This window comes from Drosophila virilis, chromosome 5 (genome assembly GCF_030788295.1).
Source record: "Drosophila virilis strain 15010-1051.87 chromosome 5, Dvir_AGI_RSII-ME, whole genome shotgun sequence".
Classification (NCBI taxonomy): domain Eukaryota; kingdom Metazoa; phylum Arthropoda; class Insecta; order Diptera; family Drosophilidae; genus Drosophila; species Drosophila virilis.
This window is the reverse complement of record NC_091547.1, coordinates 8661450-8679739: the sequence shown is the minus strand read 5'-3', so window position 1 is coordinate 8679739 and position 18290 is coordinate 8661450. Positions and strand designations below refer to the sequence as shown.

The 18290-nt window shown below is 47.8% G+C and overlaps 2 protein-coding genes across 6 annotated transcripts; both read left to right on the top strand.

Moving 5' to 3' along the window:
- Positions 1–583: 583 nt before the first annotated feature.
- Jhedup (Juvenile hormone esterase duplication) lies at positions 584–3027 on the top strand. 3 transcript variants are annotated; one of them, XM_032436452.2, is made up of 6 exons: positions 584–816; positions 873–1013; positions 1077–1230; positions 1283–1468; positions 1526–2366; positions 2476–3027. In XM_032436452.2, the coding sequence occupies exons 1-6, from the start codon at positions 589–591 to the stop codon at positions 2642–2644; spliced, it is 1719 nt and encodes a 572-aa protein (XP_032292343.1). In that variant the 5' UTR covers positions 584–588; the 3' UTR covers positions 2645–3027. The 3 variants fall into 3 exon arrangements, with proteins under 3 accessions (XP_032292343.1, XP_032292342.1, XP_070066264.1); XM_032436451.2 differs by having other exon boundaries at positions 873–1016; XM_070210163.1 differs by having other exon boundaries at positions 873–1016; positions 1062–1230.
- A 1512-nt stretch (positions 3028–4539) lies between these two features.
- Positions 4540–7505, top strand: Jhe (Juvenile hormone esterase). Of its 3 annotated transcripts, none has more exons than XM_070210466.1 (6): positions 4540–4694; positions 5250–5476; positions 5533–5676; positions 5754–6671; positions 6741–7039; positions 7099–7505. In XM_070210466.1, exons 2-6 carry the CDS (start codon positions 5264–5266, stop codon positions 7295–7297), a joined length of 1773 nt encoding a protein of 590 aa, XP_070066567.1. In that variant the 5' UTR covers positions 4540–4694; positions 5250–5263; the 3' UTR covers positions 7298–7505. The 3 variants fall into 3 exon arrangements, with proteins under 3 accessions (XP_070066567.1, XP_070066566.1, XP_070066568.1); XM_070210465.1 differs by having other exon boundaries at positions 4592–5056; XM_070210467.1 differs by having other exon boundaries at positions 4594–4721.
- Positions 7506–18290: the final 10785 nt, after the last annotated feature.

The window sequence follows — 18290 nt, the reverse complement described above, 5'->3', positions numbered from 1 at the left end:
GGCATCTGCGGCTATATATAGTATATATATATTCTTGATCAAACTGCTTTTCCACTGCACTTCCGGCCCTTGCAGCCAGATTACTATTATTTAAAACATGTCATTTATAAATAATAGCATGAGCACGATTAATTCTACGTATAGATGAGCGAAGCTGGCAACTTTATTTAAGCAAATGATGTCTTAATATAATTTTCTGCCAACTCTTTGCTATAAAAGATTGCCATAAAAACATAAAGACATGGAATAGAACTAGAACTAGGCTTGAGATATTTCTTTTGTTATTATTATAAAATAAATGCTATTATTATTAAAAAAAAAATTGTTTATCTTACGAAAACAAATATTGAAATATTAAATAAATCTTAAAAAATATTAAATGATATATATATTGATTTTGTTTGGCCTTTTAGCAACAGGAATGCTGTCCACAATTCTGTCATCGATTTTAAATAGTTAATAAGCGTTTTTAGTTAATCACAGTGTTTGCTTAAATTGTTGATGCGCTCACCTGACCACGCCCCCGCCTCTTTGGAGGCATAAACACGCAATTGTCAGGCCTATAAAAGCGAGCTAATGAAGTAGTTAATGTGTCTATTTGGAAAGCCAAGCGAGATGAGGAGCATACTGTGTGGCGTTATCTATTTCGTGGTCTTGGCAGCCGAAGCAGCTGGCGATCTGGATGTGTGTCTCAAGGAGGAGCTGGGCTGCATGCGCGGCACCCTGATGCCAGGATATAAGCCGGAGCAGGCGCAATTCGAAGCATTTATGGGCATACCCTTTGCCGAGCCGCCCATCGGAGAATTGCGCTTCCAGGTGAAATGCTGGCAAAGCTGTTGATTTAGCTTAGTTGACAGTTGTAATCCATGCAGAATCCCGTCGCTGCCCGCGGCTGGACGGGCGTATTGGATGCCAGCGCGGCACGCAGCCATTGCCTGCAAAAGTGTTACTTTATGGAGACGTGGCCCGTTTCCGGCGAGGAGGATTGCCTCTATCTGAATGTCTACCGACCCGTTGTGAGTAGAATGCGATATATATATATAATTGATACAAATTTTCAGCCTGTTCCGCTGCAGCAACCAAATGCGAATCCTCTGCCCGTCATGGTCTACATACACTCGGGTGGCTTTCTGTGCGGCTCCGCCTGCCCGATGGCCAGTGGGCCGGAGTTCCTCATGGACACACAGCAGGTCATTGTGGTCACAGTTAGCTATCGCCTGGGTCCATTTGGTGAGACAACTGTTGAGGCATTAAAGCTTCCATATTAATGGGTTCTCCTCAGGTTTCCTGAGCACGGGCGATGCGCACATGTCCGGCAATTTCGGGCTGAAGGATCAGCGCTTGGCGCTTCAGTGGGTGCAGCAGCACATCGCCTCCTTTGGCGGCGATCCGAGCCTGGTGACCATCTTTGGGCATAGCGCGGGCGGCATATCCACGCATCTGCACATGCTGAGTCCCAGCTCGAAGGGTGCGTTTTTTTTGGCTCAGACCTTAACTGCCGTTTGACTTGCCTTTCGCCTTGCAGGACTCTTTCAGCGCGCCATGTCCTTGAGCGGCACAGCGATGATGGCGGCTACCATGGTGTACGATCCGCTGCCGCAGGCTCGGCAGCTGGCCGAGCGCGTGGGCGTGGCACAGGCCGAGAGCCTGGACAGCCAGACGCTGGCCGCAGCCCTGCGCCGGATCGATGGTAAGGCTTTGCTGGCAGCCGGAGATGTCTTCAAGCAGTGGGACAACGTGCCCTTTATCAATTACGGTGTGGTTGCGGAGCAGGCCGACATGCCCGAGTCCTTTATGAATGAGTATCCGATGGCGGCCCACCTCGGCGGACGCATCAATCAGGTGCCCTGGCTGCTGGGCAGCACTTCGCGCACAGGCGAGGGCTCCATGTTCCTGCTGCACACCGTTGCGAATCCGCAGTTGCGGAAGGAGTTCAATGCGAACTTTTTGGAACTTTACGGCCTGCTGCTCTATCTGCCCAAGGGCTCAGGCGAGGACACGGTGCGACAAATACTGACGGAGTACGGCGTGCAGGATATGGAATTGAATGAGGACACATTGGCTACGCTTTCGGGCATACTCGGCGATTTCACATTTGTCTATCCCATGCTCGTGAGCGCCGCCAGCTATGCTGCAGTGGCTCAGCAGCCCGTCTCGATCTATAATTTCGAGTACCTGAGCAACATCTCGTATGCGGCGATACTCTCGGGTGGCATCCTCTACGACAAGCTGGGCGCATGCCACATGGATGACGCCCTCTACTCAATCAGCATGCCCATGCTGATGCTGGACTTTCCCAAGAGCTCGGAGGAGCATTTGGTTATCAAACGCTTGACTGCCAGATTGGTGGAATTTGCCAAGAACGGGTGGGTTTATCCGAATCCTTATAGCTACATATTTATCTATATCTCGTTGCCACATCTTATCTGTATCTATGTTCTTATCTATATCTCAACCTGCTTCACTTACCTTTAGCATCTTATCGGATGATACCCAATTGTCGCCCTGCACAGCTGAGGAGTTTACTTCGGATGAGATATGCAACTATTTCCGTTTTGGACAGCTGAATGGGGCCTACCATGAGACAGTCGAGAGACGTGTGGATATGCGCGGCCTGGCCCTGTGGAAGAAGCTCTATACTTAAATTATATTGGACTTTTGGAGTGCGACTTTCGAAACACACTTTTCTATATACACAGCACGGAAGGGACAAAACAAGTTAGACCAAGAGCTAAAGCACAAAAGGGGAATACAATGTGATAGGTGTTAAGAGATAGGGAGTAAGAGAGGAAGAGAAAGAGAGGGTAAGGGAGAGTGGGAGAGAGGAAGTGTATCACACACAACTTATTAATTAGACACTTAAAATGTAAGTATGAATAATCTTGAAGACTTACTTGAATTCATGAGAATCGCAAAGAAGGGCGCCACTCAAAAACATAGTCTGCATCGTAGACCAAAATGTCGTATACAAGCATTTTCCATTGATTTACTAAATGAAATAAACAGATAAAAGATCGATGATGAAAATCTCTGCGAGTTTTTGGTCAGTTACATACCTTTTAGCGCTTTGCAGGGTATCTACAGATAAGAACTTTACGCCTGCCGGCCATGAGTAAGTACAGTTGCCCATATTGACGTAAGCGGAGAGTCTTACATATTTATTGTGATAATGTGGCTGCCGGTTGATTAAATGTGCATATCTAAAGGAATTTTTATCTGAAACTGCAGCTGCAGATGACCCATTTTGCACTCGAACTCGTTCGCGGTCCAGACGAAGGTCAAATGAATTTACATTTTGTCCAACTATAGGAGCGAAAAATACAACTATAAGAGCGCGAGCACAATGGAAAGTATGAACCACATATGTAAGCCAGTTACAGTGCGGGTCAGTTAAATAGAAATAAAAGATGTATATTGTAAAAATGATGTGACACGCTGGAAAGCAATAAAAAGCTTATAAATTTGTTGCATATATATACTATAAAATATACTATATTATTATATTATGATATATAAATAGAATATCTATGCATACGAGCTCTAATTACAAATAATACGATTATCACTTGGCTTTGTTTTTTTTTTTTTTTAGGTGTTAATAATAGAGTTTTTAGACAACATCTGGCTGAGACAGATAATGCTCTAAGTAAGTTCAAGATGTACCTATAAAAATGCACATCGGTGTCTTATGCATATGTAAGCATGTAAGTGAAGCGATTTTTCTCACAAAAGAACAGTTTCTATAATCATATGTAAGTGAGGAGCCACTCAAATGGGTCGACTTATAAGTAAAAGCGGAGCTCCCCTTGCCATCAAGAGCCCAGGTCTTATCAGAATAACTCAAAAAAAAAGAAGATAAAAAAATTTCAAGTCGAAGTGAGTAGACGAGCGTGACCGACTAGAAGATATCCTGAATTCAACCGAAACTCTTCAGCTTTCTGTGCTACTTCTTGCCATTAATCCATACTATCTATAGGAAATGAGGCCTTGAATAACTCGGTTTTCCTTAGTCGAATCGAAATGAAATTTTGCGTTCTTAAATATGGAGTAGAAAAGTGTGTGTAAACTTAAGCGCCAGGCTCTAAGTCTAAAAATAAGTTTAGTTTCTCAATTGCGCGTGAAATCGGGGAAAGGTATCCAAGAAGTAAAATATATATTATTTTATATGTGCTTTAGGATAACCTAGATACCAAGTTTGGCGCTTGCAGCTCCTATAATCTTCGAGTTATGCGAAAAAGTTGTCTTTAGTATAGATTCTTATAGATATTATGAAAAAGTCTGTTTGCTTGTCATCGAAGAAATATAGTATATATATAGTAAGATATAGAATATTATATTGTTCCAATTTCAAGTCTCTAAAAAGACAAACATGTTCAGGTTGACTCGCATAAACACTTCAGCTGCCTTTGCTACCCCCTTTTTGCTCCATTTTTCCACGCTTTTAGGGTATCAAAAAAAAAAGAAGAAGAATAAAAAAATCAGCAAAAGAAAAGAATTGAATGCGAGTAGATATATTCGTTTGAGCAGACACTCGTTTATGCATAACACGGCCGCAAGCGAAACAGGATAAAAGTGAAAGTGAATCGTTTGTCGTCTCGTAGTGCGGCTTGGGATCTTCGCTAGGTCGGGTTCCAGACGCGCGCCAAGTTAAGAGCTGTTCGATTCTCGGATCGGATCGGATCGTATTGTATAGCGTGTGTTTTCGATTGAGTATACGCCGTGTGTGTGCAACAATTTGTTCGAGTTGTTTGAATAAATTTTTAATTGAATATCGACAACAACTTTGGATCTACATAAAAGCGTGACACACACACACACACACACACACACACACACAAGACACAACAAAGTTTTTCTTATTTATTCATTTTTTAATTTTTGTTTGAATAAAACTGAATGCTTTGGCTTACAAAGCCGTCAGATAAATTTTGTGCGCTGTCGCGTTAAAAGCTCGCGTCTAAACATTCGTTAGGGTATCCGCAGAAAGAGACAGAGCTAGAGCGAGAGAGAGAGAGAGCGAGAGAGAGAGAGAGAGAGAGAGAGAGAGTACATATTGGTAAGAGAAACCCTTGGGCTTGGCCAAGGAAACCATTTTGGTCGTGAAAACATTTATCTTATGGTATTTCCTAATTGATCTCGCGTTGAGATCATCGGCAAAAGAGAAGCTCATTTAAGGCCATAAACAAATGAATACATAAATTATCTGAGCTATGCATAAAATTAATTCGTCTTCGATTTCGGTCCAACAGAAGACACATTCGTCATGATTCATGCGGGATTCGCTTCAGTTTTCTTGCTGCCCCTGCTCCAACTGGCCGCCGGACAGCTGGTTACTAATCCCAAGGCCTTGCTTGTGTGCGGCAGCAGCTTGGGCTGCCTGAGGGGCATCCACATGCCGGGCTATCAGATCAAGCGATTCGAGGCCTTTCTGGGCATACCCTATGCCCAGCCGCCTGTCGGCGAGCTGCGCTTCAGCGTGAGTTGTTCGCATAGTCCATATCCTTTTGTTTTAAGCTCTAGGCTCGCTTCCAGAATCCCAAGATCATGCCCAAGCTGCGCGGCATTTACAATGCCAACGCCGCGAAGCCGGACTGCATACAGAAGAACTATCTGCTGCCTACGCCGATTATCTATGGCCAGGAGGATTGCCTGTACCTCAATGTCTACAGGCCAGAGGTGTGTGGGGAGGGGGGGGGAGGGTTAGGGAATTCAATTTTCTTCTTAATCCTAATCCAGCTTTTCCTAATCCGCAGCGTCGCTCCGGGCAGCCGCTGCCCGTCCTAGTTTACATACATGGCGGCGGCTTCTTCAGCGGCTCCGCTGGGCCGCTGCTCACCGGACCCGAGTACTTCATGGACACCGGCGAGGTGCTGCTGGTCACCATGGCCTATCGGCTGGGCGCCTTGGGTTTCCTTTCCACGCAGGACGCCGCCATGCCCGGTAACTTTGGGCTCAAGGATCAGCAGCTGGCGCTGCGCTGGGTGCAGCGCAACATCAAATCCTTTGGCGGTGATCCGCGACGCGTAACTCTGTTTGGACAGAGCGCCGGGGGCGTGGCCACGCACATGCACATGCTAAGCGCCCGATCGGCGGGCCTGTTCCAGCAGGTGATCAGCATGAGCGGCACAGCCAATGTGCCCTTCGCCATAGAGCCGGAGCCGCTGCAGCAGGCGCGCCGAACCGCTGCGCTCTGCCAGGTGGCGAATGCCTGGAATCTGAGCACGCCCAAGCTGGCGCGCGCTCTCCGCATTGTGGATGTGGAGACGCTGCTGAATGCCGGCGACGGTCTCAAGTTCTGGAACGTGGATCACATGGCCAACTATCGGCCCGTCGTGGAGCAAAGCTTCGCCACCGCCGCGGAGGAAGTGGAGCAGGAGGCGTTCCTCAGCGTGCATCCGCAGACGCTGCTGGCCGAGGGCAGCTACAGGCCGGTACCCTGGCTGCTGGGCACCGTGCCCGAGGAGGGCGCCGTTCGCGTGGTCAACATCATGGAGAACGCGACGCTGCGCCAGGATTTCAATGGGCGCTTCGACGAGCTGCTGCAGCAGCTGCTCGAGCTGCCCCGGGAGTTCAGCGCGGAGCAGCGGGCACACACGATGCAGCTGGTGAGCGAAAAGTATTTCCATAACAGGAACGAGCTCAGCGAACAGACAGTACAGGGCTTCCTCGATGTAAGCAACGGCAAGAAGTTTTAGAGTAAAAGAAAGAAAAGAAATGAAATCCTCTTCAACTAACTGCAGCTCGTCTCGGATCGAGGCTTCAAGCAGCCGCTTTACACTGCCGTGCGGCAGCATTTGGCCAGCGTTCACGTTAGCCGGGAGCCACTGTACTTGTACAGCTTCAACTATCTGGGCCCGCACAGCTATGCGTCCGTCTATACGAGCGCGAATGTGGGCAACAAATACGGCGTGGTCCATTGCGATGATCTGATCTATCTGTTCCGCAGTCCCATGCTCTTTCCTGACTTCGAGCGCAACTCGACGGAGGCGAGACTCATACAATCCTTTGTGGGCTACTTTGTGCACTTTGCCAAGTTCGGGTAAGATCCCAAATCCATTTGGATGCATCCCAGATCTGATTTGTTTGGATTTTCTTTAGTAAGCCCAGAAATGTGGAGTCGCTTAGGTCCTGCTCGGAAGCGGTTCTTCTGTCGCGGCCCGAGGGTATTTGCGATCATCATGTGTTCCAAAATGCGCCCAACGATCGGCCGCAGTTCGAGGTGAATGTTTCGCAAAGGTTTCGTGCGACAAGTGCCAAATTCTGGTCTAATTTATTGGCAGAACCAAAGCATTATTAGGATTATAATTTATTAAATATCTTAAGCTAACATTAAGCGCCTTTAGAAATACAATATAGTTTATGTATATATATACACACAAGCTGTGCTGATTGACTGATTGAGGAACGACGCACTGTCTTGAACTCCACTAAAAGGCGTGGAATATAAGTGGAAAATGTTACCCTGGAACTTTGTCTATTTAATGCGTAGAAATATAAACTAATTTTCATATGTTACCTGTGAAAGTTGTTTATATTTTTTTTATTTTTCTTAACTGATTGACTGATTGATGACCAATTTCCCTAATCCAACAATTACTCACGCATGCGTGGAATATAAGTTGAAAATGGACATGTGAAATATTGTTAATGCGTGCGAGCTACAACTAATTTTCATTATTGTACTTGTATTATAACTTGCTTACTTCTATTCAATTGTTGATTGACTGACTGACTGGGTATTCAAATCCTTGCATGGACGTGGAATATAAGTGGAAAATGGACTTATGGAATTTTGCTGCTTTAATGCGTGCGTATTTTAATTAATTTTCGCATGTGCCTTGCAAAAATGATTTATTTATTTTATTAACTGATTGATTGATTGACCAGCCAATTCCCTGCACAAGCAATATTTCACACAGGCGTGGAATATGCGTGGAAAATGGGCTTATGACACTTTGTTGCTTTTATGCCTGCGAATCAAAACGAAGTTTTCTTAAACCTAAAACCTGATGCTCTACTTTCCTTGAAACTAGTAACGATTTACGCAAGCTTTTGCCAAGGTCGAAACATGGGTGAAAATCGTATGATTAATTGCAAATAGTTTCAACAAGGAAATCCGCGCTGACTACTCGTTTTTTTAATGTTTATTTTTTTTTTGTTGTAATTAGTTCAAATTGCTGTCTGTGTAATTCGTTGGGAATTTCGCATAATAGTCGTCGCAGTATTCGCCCGATATGTGCCTTCAAAGTGTTTCACATTGATGTGGAACTAGCGCTGACACGTGTCCACGTTTCGGTCTGAACTTCATTTCTACAATTGCATTGAACAATATTATACACTATCTTATATATATATATATATTTATAAAGAATTTGGTTTGGTTTTGTTGCTTCTGTTACGGAACTGCTTGTTCCTCAGTGGGCCGCGCCGGCAGGCTCATCGGATTCTCTGGGTGTGGTCCCATCCCTGGCCCGCAGTCCGCACAATCGATAACAACAAAGCTACACGTCTGTAGCAAAACAGACTCACACAACACTACTCAAAATGAACCGCATAATCGATAACAAATATTCGGAACTACTAACTCATGAACAAAATACACAGCTGTAACAACTATGAAAATGTAAACAACAAAGGTAAGACACTCAATATAAATTAACAAAAAAAACACTATTTATCCACCTTACTCTTCCAGATCGGGCCCCGGTTCCGGACCCAGCGTACCCGCCCTACCATGAGACGATCACCTCCACTCGTCTCCCTCATTTTGGCCACCAAATGGCCTATATTAGCCCGTGTCGGCCATAATGCCCACTCTCCCCAGCAATATTATTTTAGCCGGACATGATTTCTTTCAATAGGTGCGTATAATTGGTTGCGTTTTCTTAAAATGTATAACAATCATAATCATTGCTTATGGCATTTATCTTGCAGCTGTTTAGGATCTCATGCAAGCGGATAATTCATTAACTTCACAGGTGCGTATTACTGCTGCATATACTTATACTAATTGACACAGCGCATTAATTCCTAAATTTTTCTCTTATCTTATAGAATTAATTTTTTTTATTTTTTTACAACACTGAATGGAACAGGCGACGAAACACTACAAGGATATTGCTAGTCGCCGCAAAAGAAACGCGCAATGAGGCACTTTAGAGGCAATCGTTGCCCCGATTTAGGAACAATGGCCCGCACAATTACTTAAAACTGGGTATGTCACGTATTGTGTATTGTATGTATTAAATCGCTTAATTCTACCTTACCCTACCTAAAGAGCTCTCTGGGGGTGGTAAGGGGCGATATAAATGCGTAAATTCAAATTAGGTAAATATGTGAGCATAGTTCGCGCAAGAGTTAATTTTAGATTTTTTTTTTTTTTATATTTTACAGGCGCAGAGGCGTCACCGTTGGAGTTTTCCTCACCGTTCGCACTCTAAAGTGAAGCTCGGCGTAAGTGCCTATGTATGTATGAATATATTTTATAAATACAAATTAACCAAATTTAACGATAAAAAAAAAAATCTACTCCTTTTCAGGGAGTGCAATTAGGAGTCTTCTTCTGACTCTGCCAGGGGCTCGAACGAGGATGGGCAAAACAATGGAACGGACTCACTCGGTGGATGTGGGCGGGGTCTCGCCTGTGGCCGCTTCTTCGTTGTTGGAGCCCGGTCGTTGGTGGCTCGTCTCGTCGCCTTCACGTTTGCGCCGACGCTTGCTGGCGGCGTCGCGGATATGGCTGGTTTGCGCCGCTGCACTGAATCCTGGCCTTGAATATTTCGTGGGCCTCTCTGGTGCGCGAGCTGGTCTCCTTGGTGCCGGAGCCGTTAATTTTTGGCTTATTTGGTTCGTCTCTCGTCGCACTTAAATTTTTAAGTCTCTTTTAATTTTTTTATTATATTTTCTTTGTGATTCGAGCGGTTTGATTTATGTAAATTTATTACATGGCAAAGAACACAAAAACAAAACTTTTATTCGTCTGTTAAGCCATTGGTATTATGTGCCGGCTTAATTTTTCAGAAGGGAAAAAATTTTACTCTGTCAAGCAGAAATGCAATGTCCAACTTTTTTGCTCACTTCGAGCTGGCACGCCCGCCGTTAACCGCTGAACAAATCCAACTCCCCCACATTTTTGGCAGCCACACCATCGGTGCCGAATTTCGGCACACGCATACATTTGCGAGGCGGGCACCGTTGCTGCTCATCTGCACAGCTGCATTTTTTTGGGTCAACGGCCCAAATGAAGGCCAAGGGCATATCCAAGGGCATGCGATCCACTCTCCTCGTATTCCCTTTAAGAGCGAAACGGGCGGCCAATAGCAATCGTCGCTTTTGGCGCCGTGGATCGCATGTCTGGCGTTGCCACCCTTCAAAACTTTGGGCTCCGCCGTGGGCCCAGCTTCACCCCGCATACTCCGACCATATGCCAAAAAGATATCGGCGTGGCCGATAATATCGCACGCAACCAACTGAGTAACCCTCGGTGCTGCCGATAACGTCAAATGCAACATCACCACGCAGATTATTGTAACGACATGAAGGACAGTTACAAGGAATCTGCGTGCGCATTTCATGGATTGACCCAGCCGGCTAATAACGATGCCCAACGTAGGCCACACCCACGACAAGTAATCTATATTTTTTTTTGCTGACCCAAAAAAAAAGGAGGGACTGGCGCTGCCGCCGCCGTTGCCTGGCAAGGAGGTGAGCAAATTACGATTATGTTCGTATATCTTTTGCGTGGAAGACGCCTAGCACGCGTCCCTGGAGATCTTCCAACTCGTAGGCGTTGGTTCCCACGGCTCGGACGACGCGGCTCTTCAAGAACTTCCGGGCGAACTTGGCATTGAAGGCTTTGCCGAAGCTGCTTAGTGCGAAGTTGCGCCTCCACACTTCCTGTCCCGGTTCCAGATGGAGCTGTCGCGCGCGGTGGTCGTACCGTTGGCGACTTCGCTCGTATGCGGTGTGCAGGTGGTCCTTGACTTGGCTTCGGATTACAGCCAGTCTGTCCTTTGCGTCAAGGTCAGAAATACTGTGGTCGGCCAATGATCTCAGCTTCCTGGCCAGTTTGTAACTGGAACCATTCAGGTACATCTGCTGTCCAAAGACCGCGAAGAACGGAGTGACTCCCGTAGCGCTGTGGACCGCATTCCGGATCGCCACTTCCACCTCTGGTAGGTACGCGTCCCATTCCCGATGATCCTGACCCAGGTAGGTTCGGATTGCCGACAGCACTGTGCGGTTCACGCGTTCGGCGGCGTTGCTCTGAGGCGAATACACTGGTGTGCGCAGGTGAGTAATGCCAAACGCCTGGACCATCGCATCGAACGACTTTGACACGAATTGTCGTCCATTATCCGAATGGATCACTTCCGGCACGCCAAATTTGAAGAACACCTCATGCACTAGGAAGTTCACGACATCCGCCGCGGTGGCTTCCCTCATGGCCTTCAGGAAGGTAAACTTCGAGAAGTGGTCTACGACGACGAATATCCACGCATGCCCTCGTTTCGACCGTGGATACTTCCCCAAGAAGTCGATATATAGCTTCTGGAAGGGGCGGTCGGTGCGCACTTCTTCCCCAATTCCGACCTGCATTCGGTAGTTCTGTGCCTTGGTCTCCTTGCATGTATCGCATTTCCGAACATAGTCCCTGACTTGTATGGCCATGTTGGGCCAATAATATTGCCTGCGCAGCGCGTGCAGCGTTTTCCTCATGCCTCCATGAGCTGACGTCTCGTCCGCGTGTGCTTGTTGGATGAGTCCTGCCGTCAGCGACTCCGGCACCCAGAGCTTCCAACTTGTGCCTTCGACCTCATCCTCCAAGCTCTCGTGCACGGTCCTCTTGAACAGAAGTCCGTCCTGCACTCTAAGGTCCGGCAACTTCCCTTGTTGGCTCATCACCTCTCTTATCAGCTCTCGATATTCGGTGCTCTCGAACTCCGGGGTCTGAAATCCCAACAGATCTTCCGGGGTCAGTTCGACCTCTTCCACGCTTCGGGACAATGTGTCTGCGACGACGTTGTCGGCTCCCTTGCGGTACTGCATGGAGAAAGGGAACGCTTGCAGTTCGAGGGACCACCTGGCTAATCTCCCGCTCAAGTCTTTGAGACTCATAAGCCACTGCAGACTCGCATGATCGGTGATTACCGTGAACGGCATCATCTCCACGTACGGCCGGAATCGATGTATGGCCAGTTTGGCGGCTAGGCATTCCTTCTCGGTCACCGAATAGTTGATCTGGTGCTTGTTGAGTTTGGCCGAGAAGAATGCGATCGGCCTTTCCTGTTGTTCGTCGTCTAGCTGGAACAACACGGCTCCTACTCCGTAGTGAGATGCGTCGCATTGGATGAAGAATGGTCTTCGAAAATCTGCGTGAACTAACACCGGGGCTGTGGTGAGGGCTAACTTTAAGCTCTCTATGGCTTCTATGGCCTCGTCGCTCAACACAAATCTACCCGTTCTCTTCTTAAGGGCATCAGTCAACGGTACCGATATCTCAGCGAAATTCTTTATGAATCGGCGGTACCACCCCGCCGTACCTAAGAAGCTTCGTAGTTCCTTGACCGTCCTCGGATTCGGGATGTTCCGGATCGCTTCTACCCTTCCCGGATCCATGCGCAGCGTCCCGCCGCCTATGATGAAACCCAGGTAGTTTAGGTTGCGGAAGCAGAATTTCGACTTCGCCATGCCTATGGTGAGGTTCGCGTTCCTCAGACACTCGGCCACCAATTCCAAGTATTTTAAGTGCGTTGGAAAATCTGCCGATATTATCAGCAAGTCGTCCAGGTATACGAATACGTTGGACCTCAGATTCGCCGGGATTACCTTGTCCATGAGCCTGCAAAGCTGTTGAGCGGCGTTGCAGAGCCCGAATGGCATGTGGCGGAACTGGTACAGCGGCCTCCCTGGTACAGTAAACGCCGTATACGCCCTGCTCTTCTCCTCCATCTCTATTTGCCAGAACGCGAACTTAAGGTCGACGCTAGAGATAAAATGAGTCTCGTCGATTCGCGATAGGATGCCCTCGATGCATGGAAGCGGGTACGCGTCTTTTACCGTTACACTGTTTAATTTCCTGGCGTCTAAGCAAAACCTGTTCTTCCCAGGCCTCATCACCACCGTCGTCCGGTTGCTCCAGGGGCTGTCACTCTCCTCGATGATGCCCAACTTTAGCATCTTATCCACCTCGGCCCACACGATCTCCTGTTTGGCCGGGGACAGCGGATAATGTCTGTCTTTCACGGGTTCTGCTCCCTCGATCAGCTGAATTCGGTGCTGCAGCAGGTGAGTTTTCCCTAGGCCATCCTTCTCAAATTGGAGAAATCTGCGCTTCACGCTTTCCAACTGACTCCTCTGATCGTTGTCCAGGTCCCACATTTCCGGATCCGTTACGCAGTCGTCGTCGTCCCGGTAATAAGCCACCTCTGGGTTCGCTACCGTTACCTCAGATGCCTCTGGTGGTGTTTCGGACTTTCTGGCCGGACCGAGCAGCTCTGGTGCGATCTCAAAGGCTCGCCAGAAGTCGATTCCCAGGTATAGTTCCTGTCGCAGGTCCGGGCACATGTAAAATACGATATCTTCCGTTCTATTCCCGTATTTCACAGGCAGAACAACGCGACCTAAAATTGGGCGATTGGCACCCGCCGCTGTCCTCACCATCGATTCGTATGGCCGCGCTTCCCATCCCAGTTTCTCCACTAACTCCCGGCATCCTTGTCCCAACAGACTGACTGAGGCCCCCGTGTCCAGCAACCCTTTCATTTTGGCTCCAGCGACCTCCACTTCGGCGAATACTCGTGGGTCTATACTCTCCTCCCGTCTCACCGCTTCGACGACCTGGCGCCTGGTAATCCTGCGTCTGCGGAAGCGCGCACGTGCCTTCACCATTCTCCGGGTGGCTAGCGTCATCCCCTCCAGCTGTCGCTCACCAAAAATTCTATTTCGGGCCGACATGTATGCCCGAACACGTTCTTCGTATGGTAAGCCCCTAAGTGTTCCTCCTTTGCTTATACTATTATTATAATTAGCCTTATCCTGATCCTTATTCCAAATCTCCGTCTCCTTTCCAATGATTATTGGCTCTGGTAGGTGCCCCTCTCCTGCTTTCCCGCGGTCGCCGTCCCGGAACGCGTCTGTCCCGCCATCACCGCGCTCCCTCTGGGGTTTCCCGGACAGTTTTCACACTGCGAGCAGAAAGTGTCCGGCTTTCCACACCTATAGCAGAATATTTTCCGCTCCTTGGACAGGCAGTCTCTAAAGACGTGGTCGAACTGTCTGCAGTTCCAGCATACAATTCGGGATGAGTTCCTGCTTCGCACGAATGCCTCCTCCAGTTCTCCCGGTGGCGTTTCTGTAAGATGCGGTGGAACTTCAACCTCGTGGACTACGGGCCTCGTTCCTTGTGGACAACGCGACGGCTGAAGGTACCCAGTCCGGCTTCTGCGACCCATGTGCCTCTCCACTTCTAGGCACTCTTGGCGCAGCTCATCCACGGTGAGTACGTCCATGGCATAAATATATTTCGCCAGACTTTCTTTTAAACCACGCTTTATAATCCTCACCAGCTCTCGGTCTCTCAGCGGCTTCTGGAATCGCGCGGCGAGTTGACGCATGTGGTGGATATAATCATCCACCCCTTCGCTGGCCTGTTGCTCTCGTTGTAGAAGCTCCTGCATTACCTCGTGTTCCGTCTGGTAGCCCCGGAACCTGTCCAAGAGGGCATGCCGCAGTTGCATCCAGCTGTCGACCCTAGAATGCCGCACGTGCATCCAGTACCACTCGCGGGCGCGGCCGGTCAGGAGCAGGTGGAAACCGCGCAGGACCTCCTTCCACGGGCACTGATACTGCCTCTGCAGGAACTCTAGGCGGAACACGAAGTCCTCGACCGAATTCATCGCGTCCTCGCCGTCAAACTTGACGTTCCACCGCTCGAGCTTCATGTACGCAGTTTCTCGCACGTTGGCGTACGCCTCCTCCGGTTGAAAATCATCCGCTCTCCGGTCCTCTACTCGGAAATGGCGGTTATTCGGGTTACGCCAGTTCCTCGACTGAGCATCTGCCACGTAAACTGGGCTGCTGGACGAATACTCCGCCCCTCGTGCGCCTTGCCTACGTGGCTTCGGTGGCACCGGTGGTGGAAATGCCTCGCGCTGGAACACTTCCCGTTCTTTCGGGATGGCGCCTGTTCGCGGTCCCGGCTCGACATGTCTTGGCGGCTTCGGCGCAGTGTTAGTCTCGGCGGTTTGGCTCCCTGGCGGCCTAAGCACATCAATGATGCCCTTCATCATTTCCATGAAGCCAGCTCGCATCTCCTCGCGGATGGACTCGCTGATGCCAGATGGCAGAGCATGCAGATATGTTTGGTGGGCCTGAGCGATCGCCGCGTTTGCCGCCGATTTGAGCACTGAGTCTTTCGGGGCTTTTGGGAACTCCAGGTTCCGTGGAGGTCTATCCTGTTGCGCCAATTCTTTCTCCAAGTCTACCAGGTGACCCTCTTTCGGGATCTGTCTCTCTGGAAATCCCCGGAAATTCATTGGCGTTCGCACCAGCCCTCCAGCTGGGCGCGGCGGTGGCAGAGCCGACGCCCCATCAGCGTCAGAAGCCCAATCAGACACCTGTTCCTCGGCCATACTTATCCCTTCTGAGAACAGTACCCCTCTCTTCTACAAGGCTTACAACCCTTATAAAAACTTTACTAATATTTCTAATAAATTAATAAATAAATAAACACCCACTAACAAATCTTACTAATAAAGAATAATAAATTAATACACATCGACCACAAAAACACTCACAAAATTAAATTTTTTTTTTCTTTCTAATTAATTTCAAATACTTGGGGGAGAGAAGACAAATCCTAACACAGGCTAAATAATCTACGCATAATCTGGACAGTGGACAACACTTAAGCATTCGTCCCATGCTCAGTTCGTCAGTTTGACTGACGGACGGCATGCAAGGAACGCTACCTTGAAGGCTATTTGGTTTCTGTCGCACTTCTGTGCACCCTTAGAGTATGCTGTGTGACAGGTGCGGCGCAGGATCGGCTCTATATCGTCCTGGGTCACCTGCCTCCGAAGCTCATTTAACTACGGCCAGCACACACCAAACGTTAACACAGAGTGGGACAAAACAAATAGAAAACATTAAACAAACTCTAGTCAGACCTACCCTAATATCACATTTCGTCACAGGTTATTTTGTCATGGCGGCTACCACCAGGCTACGATTGACGGTCGCGAACGTTCACCAACTAGCAAACGTGACTTACCGTCATCAACCGCGACAAGAAAACACCCCATGTCAATGGACACCATGGCAAGATCCGTCTCCGTCGCTCTTCTGGCCATCCTTGGGATATGCTGTGTGACAGATGCGGCGCAGGCTCGGCTCTATATCGTCCTGGGTCACCGGTCTCCGAAGCTCGTATAACTACGGCCAGCATACATCCAACATTGACACAAAATGAGACAAAAACAACTAATTGAATAAATAACATCTGACTAAACTACCCTAATATCACATTTTTTTTACCATGAGATGCCTTTGTCGTTGCGGCTACCACCAGGCGAACGATGGATAGTCGCAAATGTTTCGCCAACATGCGAACGGCCATCAACCACTACAAAAAAAAAACCCCTCATGCTTATGGATGGATATTCAGATAACCTCTACTTCCGTCGTGCTTCTCGGATTCCACTACACGCTGCGCGATTATGAGCTACCTACTCGTGCCACATAAGACTTCAGCGGTGTGGGTCCTGAAGCCAAGGGAGTCCTTTCCTCTGTACCTTCATTTTTATCGTATTTATTTTTCTTTGATTACACACCGACTTCAAAGAAGCCGAGTGCTTCTTCAAATTGGGCGCCATATTGTTACGGAACTGCTTGTTCCTCAGTGGGCCGCGCCGGCAGGCTCATCGGATTCTCTGGGTGTGGTCCCATCCCTGGCCCGCAGTCCGCACAATCGATAACAACAAAGCTACACGTCTGTAGCAAAACAGACTCACACAACACTACTCAAAATGAACCGCATAATCGATAACAAATATTCGGAACTACTAACTCATGAACAAAATACACAGCTGTAACAACTATGAAAATGTAAACAACAAAGGTAAGACACTCAATATAAATTAACAAAAAAAACACTATTTATCCACCTTACTCTTCCAGATCGGGCCCCGGTTCCGGACCCAGCGTACCCGCCCTACCATGAGACGATCACCTCCACTCGTCTCCCTCATTTTGGCCACCAAATGGCCTATATTAGCCCGTGTCGGCCATAATGCCCACTCTCCCCAGCAATATTATTTTAGCCGGACATGATTTCTTTCAATAGGTGCGTATAATTGGTTGCGTTTTCTTAAAATGTATAACAATCATAATCATTGCTTATGGCATTTATCTTGCAGCTGTTTAGGATCTCATGCAAGCGGATAATTCATTAACTTCACAGGTGCGTATTACTGCTGCATATACTTATACTAATTGACACAGCGCATTAATTCCTAAATTTTTCTCTTATCTTATAGAATTAATTTTTTTTATTTTTTTACAACACTGAATGGAACAGGCGACGAAACACTACAAGGATATTGCTAGTCGCCGCAAAAGAAACGCGCAATGAGGCACTTTAGAGGCAATCGTTGCCCCGATTTAGGAACAATGGCCCGCACAATTACTTAAAACTGGGTATGTCACGTATTGTGTATTGTATGTATTAAATCGCTTAATTCTACCTTACCCTACCTAAAGAGCTCTCTGGGGGTGGTAAGGGGCGATATAAATGCGTAAATTCAAATTAGGTAAATATGTGAGCATAGTTCGCGCAAGAGTTAATTTTAGATTTTTTTTTTTTTTATATTTTACAGGCGCAGAGGCGTCACCGTTGGAGTTTTCCTCACCGTTCGCACTCTAAAGTGAAGCTCGGCGTAAGTGCCTATGTATGTATGAATATATTTTATAAATACAAATTAACCAAATTTAACGATAAAAAAAAAAATCTACTCCTTTTCAGGGAGTGCAATTAGGAGTCTTCTTCTGACTCTGCCAGGGGCTCGAACGAGGATGGGCAAAACAATGGAACGGACTCACTCGGTGGATGTGGGCGGGGTCTCGCCTGTGGCCGCTTCTTCGTTGTTGGAGCCCGGTCGTTGGTGGCTCGTCTCGTCGCCTTCACGTTTGCGCCGACGCTTGCTGGCGGCGTCGCGGATATGGCTGGTTTGCGCCGCTGCACTGAATCCTGGCCTTGAATATTTCGTGGGCCTCTCTGGTGCGCGAGCTGG

Excerpts from the sequence above, each read along its gene's own strand:
- Jhedup (XM_070210163.1), top strand. The coding sequence starts at position 589 with ATGTGTCTATTTGGAAAGCCAAGCGAGATGAGGAGCATACTGTGTGGC. Across the intron at positions 817-872 it reads TCGGAGAATTGCGCTTCCAG|AATCCCGTCGCTGCCCGCGG; the intron begins GTGAAATGCTGG and ends TAATCCATGCAG. Across the intron at positions 1,017-1,061 it reads TGAATGTCTACCGACCCGTT|CCTGTTCCGCTGCAGCAACC; the intron begins GTGAGTAGAATG and ends ACAAATTTTCAG.
- Jhe (XM_070210466.1), top strand. The coding sequence starts at position 5,264 with ATGATTCATGCGGGATTCGCTTCAGTTTTCTTGCTGCCCCTGCTCCAA. Across the intron at positions 5,677-5,753 it reads TCAATGTCTACAGGCCAGAG|CGTCGCTCCGGGCAGCCGCT; the intron begins GTGTGTGGGGAG and ends CCTAATCCGCAG. Across the intron at positions 7,040-7,098 it reads GTGCACTTTGCCAAGTTCGG|TAAGCCCAGAAATGTGGAGT; the intron begins GTAAGATCCCAA and ends GATTTTCTTTAG.